The sequence below is a fragment of the Vanessa cardui genome, chromosome 5 (assembly GCF_905220365.1).
Source record: "Vanessa cardui chromosome 5, ilVanCard2.1, whole genome shotgun sequence".
NCBI classification, from domain to species: domain Eukaryota; kingdom Metazoa; phylum Arthropoda; class Insecta; order Lepidoptera; family Nymphalidae; genus Vanessa; species Vanessa cardui.
The window spans coordinates 9,969,057-9,976,843 of NC_061127.1; the positions used below are offsets into that span (position 1 = coordinate 9,969,057).

The window sequence follows — 7,787 nt, forward strand, 5'->3', positions numbered from 1 at the left end:
GACATTCGTAGATAATGTCGAAATATCGAGCTCCACCGAATAAAAATAAAAAACATGATGAATATCCCGTAATTAATAACTTTAATTATATGTAAGTATTGCTTCTTTGCAGTTGATTACATGCTGCGTGGGTCATAACTACTCAGGCGGGCTTGTACAAAATCGATTTAATTAAATCGATAATTATGTATAATCTGTTAGAAAAAATGTAAGCAGATACAATGCAAGAGCAAAAACTGTAACGGACGAAAAAATTTGGAATCATTCATATTCTTAAAATTTTCAAATAAAGTTAGCTCGTAAAATGCTAATTTAACGGTGGAAAAGTTTTCACTGCAACGCATCAAATCCGCGCTAACAAACTAAAATTCAATTAACATGTCAAAGGTTGATTGAAAAAAATTTATTAATTCAGAAAAAATCGTATTATTTTACTAAAAAAAGGTTTTCAAAGAGTATTTTTCATCAACTTAAAATTATTTGGCCTCAGTAAAAAACATTATTATGGAAAAAATCTTTATACATATATATTTATTATATATCACCAGACCAGTCGTCGTATTTTTTCTATATTGGTTATGTACACGTAACTAATGTAGCTTGTAGTTACTAGATGGCGTTAAGTCAAAATAAATAATTGTCTAAATCGCGATGTCAAGATTCGAAAACGATTATATATAATGTTATGAATTTTTTTGAATAAATATGATTATCAGTGGCACCTATTCGTTTTACTGTGAAGCATCCTTAGGATCTAGTGATCTAAGTTGTTCATTGGTCCTTCGAGCCGGATGTGTCTCATCAGACGTAACCAGGAGGAAAGTGCAAGTCTTCGACTACGGAGCATGGTGGATCGTCGTCACGGGCGCAGGTGGGACGGCTAAACCTCTGCTGCTGCTGGCGACTGGCGAGTACCTTGGAGCGGTACTGTCAAGGAGACATCAACGTAGATGCCCAGGACTTACTGAGACCCAGTGAAGTCATCGCGCTACGGAAACCTAGCTACCAGGAGTGAGTGGCGGTCATCGGAGCCCCCTACTACTCCAAGTGGGAAGCAGGAAAGTTGGAGTTTACACCAACATATCGTGGATGGTGATGTAAATATATCAAGTGAATTTGTGAGTACAATTACATAGTTTGAAAAAGAAGATATGAACTTAGAATTATTTCAATAATTTAGTTAGTTTATAACTTAGAAAAATTCGTATGCTTGATTTTTATTTGAACTTTTATTTGAACTATTATATTTAGAATTTTTTTTTTTTAAAAAAAATTGTATTTTATTATTATTCTTAGTTTATAAAAATGGAGTCTCTAATAAACTTTCAATATGATTTATGTTCGCGTATATCTAAATCTAGGTTAAATTTTAAGAAAAGCCCTAAAGACCGGTTAACAAAAGCTTATATTGAAGGAAAATTAGAGGCTGTTGATCAATTATGGCTAGAGTTTTTATGTGGTCACAAAGATTTAATGAGAAATTACGAACCTAAATTATTAAATTCCACCAATTATGTAACTTCTGACAAATACAATGAAACTGAGGAAATTTACCTGGAATATAAATGTGAATTAAAGTCTAAGTTGGTAGATATGACACAATGTGGAAGTGGAGTTCACAATGTAAGCACAAGAGCTGCTCAAGTAAAATTACCCAAAATTAATATACCTACTTTTTCAGGAGTTTACTCAGACTGGGCTTCTTTTAAAGATCTATTCAAATCCTTAATTATTCAAAATGTATCCTTGGATAATGTACAAAAATTGCATTATTTGAAGGGGCATGTTACGGGTGAAGCGGAGCAACTCTTGAGGCATATACCAATTCAAGAATCTAATTTTGAAAGGTGCTGGCAGCTATTAGAAGAAAGGTATAATAATAAAAAATACATCTGCCACCACGTTTTAAAACGACTTCTTAGTCAAAAGAATGTATTATTCGAGTCTGCAAATGCATTGAAAGATCTTGTTAATACAACTAATGATTGTTTGGCTACTCTCAAAAATCTAGGTATAGATGTAAATAGTTGGGATATTTTAATAATTCATATCCTTACATTGAAACTGGACCCAGAGTCTCGACGTCAATGGGAATTTAGTATATCATCGAATATTTCGTCAGACGAACTTCCCACCTATACCCAACTCAAAGAATTTTTAACGAAGAGATTTCGCGCTATCGAATTTTTGGGCCCGGTTTCAAAACCAGAAAATAAATTTCAAAATATTAATAAAGTTAAAACACTTCATATTGCAAAGTCTGTAACATGTCCGTTCTGTTCGGAAGGGCATAAATTAAGTAAATGTAAAATGTTCCATAAAGAAACGGTTGAATCTCGTCGAAAGTTCGTTTATGACAATAATGTTTGCTTTAATTGTTTGGGAAGCAATCACTCTGCCAAGGAGTGTCCAACACTTGTCAGGTGTAGTGTTTGCAAGCGGACTCATCATTCGCTGTTGCATCCTACGGGTGCTAATTCATCTGAAGTAAACAAGACTGAGTGTGTTGTCAATTCTTCAGAAGGTGCCACAACCTCATTTGCGAATGCGTCTCCATCATCCTTGATGGTTTCTTGTGTTGCAGCCGGTAAGAAACAACAACAAGTGCTACTTGCCACGGCTGTCGTCAAGGCTATCTGTAAGAATGGTAATGAGTACAGCATTCGTGCGCTCCTAGACCAGGGGTCGCAGGCTTCGTTTGTAACCGAATCTACGGTACAATATTTGGGTTTAAAAAAAACTGTCCACACCAGTCAGATAGCAGGGCTGGGAGGAAATAAGGCAATAGTCTCTAAGACTATGGTCACCATGGAAATAAAATCTCAGTACAAACCAGATTTTAAAATTTTAATTAAAGCACACGTGTTAAAAAATATAACCTCTCTCTTGCCAACTAGGAAAGTGGAAGCCAAAGAATGGCAGGAACTTGAAGGTTTAGTGCTTGCTGATCCGGAATACTTCAGTTCAAATCACATCGATCTTCTTTTGGGTGCGGACGTATATGGAATAATCCTGCAGGAGGGTATGATGAAAAATCCTGAAGGAACCCTAATAGCACAAGCAACTAGTCTCGGCTGGATTCTGTCCGGAACTATAAGCTGTAATACCAAACGCTCATCTTGTATAAGTGTAATGCATTGCTGCGAAAGTGAGGACTTGTTGAAGAAATTTTGGGAACTAGAGACAGACGTTCCGAAACAAAAATCCAGTATGTTTACAGAGGAAGAAAGGCTTTGCGAACAACTTTTCAGTCAGACTACCAAAAGAGATCCCAATGGGCGGTATATAGTTCAGCTCCCTTTCAAAAATGGATATCCTGAAGTCACAGGGTCTAGAGACATCGCCGAAAATCTTCTTAAATCGTTAGAAGTCAAGTTCAGCAAAGACCCGATTCTGAAATCAAAATATCACGAGGTAATAAATGAATATCTTACGCTGGATCACATGGAAGAAGTACCACCAGAAGATATAAATAATCCTAGGGCGATATACTTACCTCATCACGCCGTTATCAGAAATGATAAAGAAACTACGAAGGTCAGAATTGTTTACGATGCATCCTGCAAAGGTAAAAACAATCTATCACTCAATGATCAGTTGTTGGTTGGACCTACCTTGCAGCCAGAATTGCGGCATATAATTATTAAGTGGAGGTGTTCACCGATTTGTATGTCAGCTGACATCGTAAAGATGTACCGGCAGGTTAAAGTGCAAAGGCAAGACGCAGATTGTCAAAGAATACTGTGGAGAAACAATAAAAACGAGCCTATAAAATATTATAGGCACACTCGAGTTACCTTTGGCACATCTTCTGCTCCATATCTAGCAGTGAAGGCTCTGCAACAAGTTGCTCTTGATCATAGTGCTGATTATCCGTTGGCAGTCGAAAGAGTTTTCAACGATTTTTACGTAGATGATCTTATGACAGGAGTTCAAACCTGTGAAGAAGGTAAACAAGTATTTGTGGAAATGAATGAACTATTGAGTAAAGCAGGTTTTTCATTACAAAAGTGGAATAGCAATAATGATAACCTAGTAATGGAGATGAATAAAAAGGAAAATGGAAAACAGGATATAAAGGAAGGAATAAAAATAAAAGAAGACGAAATAACAAAAATATTGGGTCTTACCTGGAACCGCAGTGATGACACCTTCCGCTACGCAGTAAGTCTTCCGCATTTGCAGCAACCTATAACGAAAAGAAAAATTATATCTGATATTTCACGACTCTACGATCCACTCGGGTGGGTAGGGCCAAGCATTATTATAGCAAAGGTAATGATACAAAAATTGTGGTTAGCAGGACTAGATTGGGATGAGGAAATTCCAGACAATTTATCAGAGGAATGGTTAACTTACCGTGAAGAACAGATTGCATTAAGCAATATTCGCTTACCAAGGTGGATTGGGATAAAGTCAAATGATAATTTAGTTGAATTACACGGATTTTGCGACGCATCAAAAACAGCATATGCAGCAGCAGTGTATGTACGTGTGATTGATTCTGAAGGAAAGGTCCACACATCTTTGGTTACTGCTAAAACAAAAGTTGCACCAGTAAAGCAGGTCTCGATACCTCGTTTAGAATTATGTGGAGCTGTTCTGCTTACAAGGTTGATAATCGAAGTTGCAAGAGTCATGAAAATTGAAAAACACAATCTTCATGCATGGACTGACTCAACAATTGTACTTGCGTGGCTAAATAGTCACCCAAGTAGATGGAATGTTTTTGTAGCAAATAGAGTGTCAGAAATATTAAGTAGTTTAGATCCACAGACGTGGTGTCATGTGATTTCGAAACAAAATCCAGCTGATTATGCATCTCGAGGAATGAAGCCATCTGATCTAGTAAATAATGAGTTATGGTTTCATGGGCCGAAATTCCTCTCATGTGAACCCATTATTTATCATAAACCAAAAAATTTAGGAACTGAATTAGAAACTGTCAAAGTGCATCATGTTACAGAAGATGACTTGGGTTGGACTAAGTTTTCGTCCCTTACCAGAATGACCAGAGTAGTCGCTTATTGTAGGCGATTTATAAATAATTCAAAGGCATCAAATCATAAATTAAATAAATCGTATCTAACAGCTAATGAATTAAAAGAAGCTTTAAAAAAATGCATTATAACATGTCAACTCAGCAGTTTTAATAAAGAAATAAGCATTATAAAAGAGAAAAAGAACTTACCTAAGAACTGCAAAATCCGAATGTTGAACCCATTTCTGGACGACGAGGGCATATTAAGAGTGGGAGGAAGGCTGATATTTTCGTCATTAACTTTTGACAGGAAACATCCTATCTTAATTCCAAAGGAGTCTCATTTGGCACAACTTATTATTGCAGACGCTCACAGGCAGACACTTCATGGCGGGCCACAAATAACATTAACATACATACAATCCAAATACTGGATATTGGGAGTTAAACAGCTTGTTAAAACATATTATCGTAAATGTGTAATATGTGCTAAAAATTCAGCTGTCACCAAACAGCCTTTAATGGGTCAACTACCGGCAGCGCGAGTAACACCAACTCGACCTTTCAAAAATTGCGGTGTAGATTACGCGGGTCCGATCCTAATCAGAACGAACAAGGGAAGAGGTCATAAAGCTCACAAGGGATATATTTGTTTGTTTGTGTGTATGGCAACACGGGCAATACATTTGGAGTTAGTAAGTGATCTTACATCCGAAGCATTTCTACAAGCATTCAAAAGATTCGTAGCAAGACGTGGCCAATGTACGCATCTATGGAGTGACAACGGGACGAACTTTACTGGAGCGTCACTTGAGTTAAAGAAATGTGGCATATTTGAGAAAAAACATATGGGAGAAGTCGCTGAATCATTAGCTCAGAATAACTGTGAATGGCACTTTATACCGCCTCACTCACCTAACTTTGGAGGGCTTTGGGAAGCCGGTATTAAATCGGTAAAATATCACTTGAAACGAGTCATAGGGAACTCAACATTAACTTTTGAAGAGATGACTACAGTGTTAACACAAGTAGAAGCGTGTCTTAATTCTAGACCAATGTCAAGTATCAGCGACAATGTGAATGATTTTGAAGTGCTAACACCTGGACATTTCCTAATCGGAGAACCTTTATTAACTGCACCGGATTACAATTTTGAAGAATTATCTATAAGTAATCTGAGAAGATGGCAACACACTCAAAGAATGTTGCAAACCTTTTGGCGAAAGTGGTCGAAAGAGTATTTAACGCGATTCTTACAACGCTATAAATGGGCTGATAATAAAAATTCTCAAACTTATATCGGGGACATTGTTATAGTAAAGGAGGATAATTTGCCTCCATGTCGCTGGCTTTATGGTAGAGTCATAGCTACTCATTCTGGTGCAGACAATATTGTCAGAGTAGTTAGTCTAAAAACTAAAAATGGAATATTAAAACGGCCAATATCCAAGTTATGTTTCTTGCCCGTAACAAGGGACTAAAATTTTAAAATTATCATTTATATTATTTCTATGTGTTTTAATATTATTAATATGTGTTATGTTAAAGGACAAAGTTGCACTTTGCCCTTGGGGGGCGATGTATGTACACGTAACTAATGTAGCTTGTAGTTACTAGATGGCGTTAAGTCAAAATAAATAATTGTCTAAATCGCGATGTCAAGATTCGAAAACGATTATATATAATGTTATGAATTTTTTTGAATAAATATGATTATCAGTGGCACCTATTCGTTTTACTGTGAAGCATCCTTAGGATCTAGTGATCTAAGTTGTTCAGGTTATATTTTATATTTTTTGATATTTGATTTGATAGGTAGGTAATAAATATGACTTTTTCCATTTTCTGAAAAACGATTGTGTATCAAGCGGATGAATTATATGAACACCACCTATGGGCCACCTGATGGTAATTGGTCACCGCCGACTATAGAAAATGGCGTTGAAAGAAATATTAATCATTCCTTACATTACCAATGCGCCATCAATATTAGAAACTAAGATGACCGGAACACAACAATGCTGAGTAATGTTGTTTCGCAGTAGAATGTCTCATACTTACGCAGACAGGCTTGTACAAAGCCCTATCATTAAGTCAAGCAGTTTCTGAGTTATTATTAAAAAACTTACGCGTTCGACGTAATTAGTCCTACTTCTATATAATTTTCCTTAATTACTAATTATATTAGGGATCTAATAGTAAGTATGGCGAACTTAAGTTTTTCGAAATTAATTTTATATTTTATCAAATTTCTGACATAAATTGAATTATATGACTCAGAGGCGTTTCTCAGGCCGTCAGAGCTTGGAGTTGCGGGCCTTACGTATGCTTTTTAGACGGTCCTGGAGGTAACAGATGGGTCTCGGGGTGTTATATTCAGAAGAGAAGAGCGCTGGATAAAATCAGCTGCCGCTCCCTAAGAATTCACTTACACCACAAGAGGAACAAAGCACATAGCGTTCCACAGATGCGGTATATTTTTGATTATCCCGTAGCCTCATCCGTTTGTGGTAAGGTTGCTCTGTGATGGAGTTTTAGTGGGTTTTATTTAGTGTTAGGGCTTTGTGCAAACCCGTTTGGGTAGATACCACCTACTCATCAGATATTCTACGGCCAAACAACAGCACTTGTTATTGTTGTGTTCAAGTGAGTGGGCCAGTGTAACTACAGGCACATAACATTTTAGTTCCCAAGATTGGTGGCCCATTGGCGATGAAAGGAATGGTTAATGTTACTTACAGCACCGTTGTCTATGGGCGATGGTGACCACTTACCATCAGGTGGCTCATATGCGCGTCGCCAACCA

At 36.8% G+C, this 7,787-nt stretch overlaps 1 protein-coding gene across 1 annotated transcript; it reads left to right on the top strand.

Annotated features, from left to right (window-relative positions):
* The first annotated feature begins 705 nt into the window (after positions 1 to 705).
* Positions 706 to 4,309, top strand: LOC124529821. The gene is made up of 4 exons (XM_047103738.1): positions 706 to 924; positions 1,780 to 1,871; positions 2,424 to 4,164; positions 4,304 to 4,309. The coding sequence occupies exons 1-4, from the start codon at positions 706 to 708 to the stop codon at positions 4,307 to 4,309; spliced, it is 2,058 nt and encodes a 685-aa protein (XP_046959694.1).
* The last annotated feature ends 3,478 nt before the right edge of the window (positions 4,310 to 7,787 follow it).

Bases quoted from the DNA above. Each gene is read 5' to 3' on its own strand.
- LOC124529821 (XM_047103738.1), top strand. From the start codon at position 706: ATGATTATCAGTGGCACCTATTCGTTTTACTGTGAAGCATCCTTAGGA. The intron at 925-1,779 runs GTACTGTCAAGG...CATTATTTGAAG, and splicing joins CTGGCGAGTACCTTGGAGCG to GGGCATGTTACGGGTGAAGC. The intron at 1,872-2,423 runs GTATAATAATAA...AACACTTGTCAG, and splicing joins TGGCAGCTATTAGAAGAAAG to GTGTAGTGTTTGCAAGCGGA.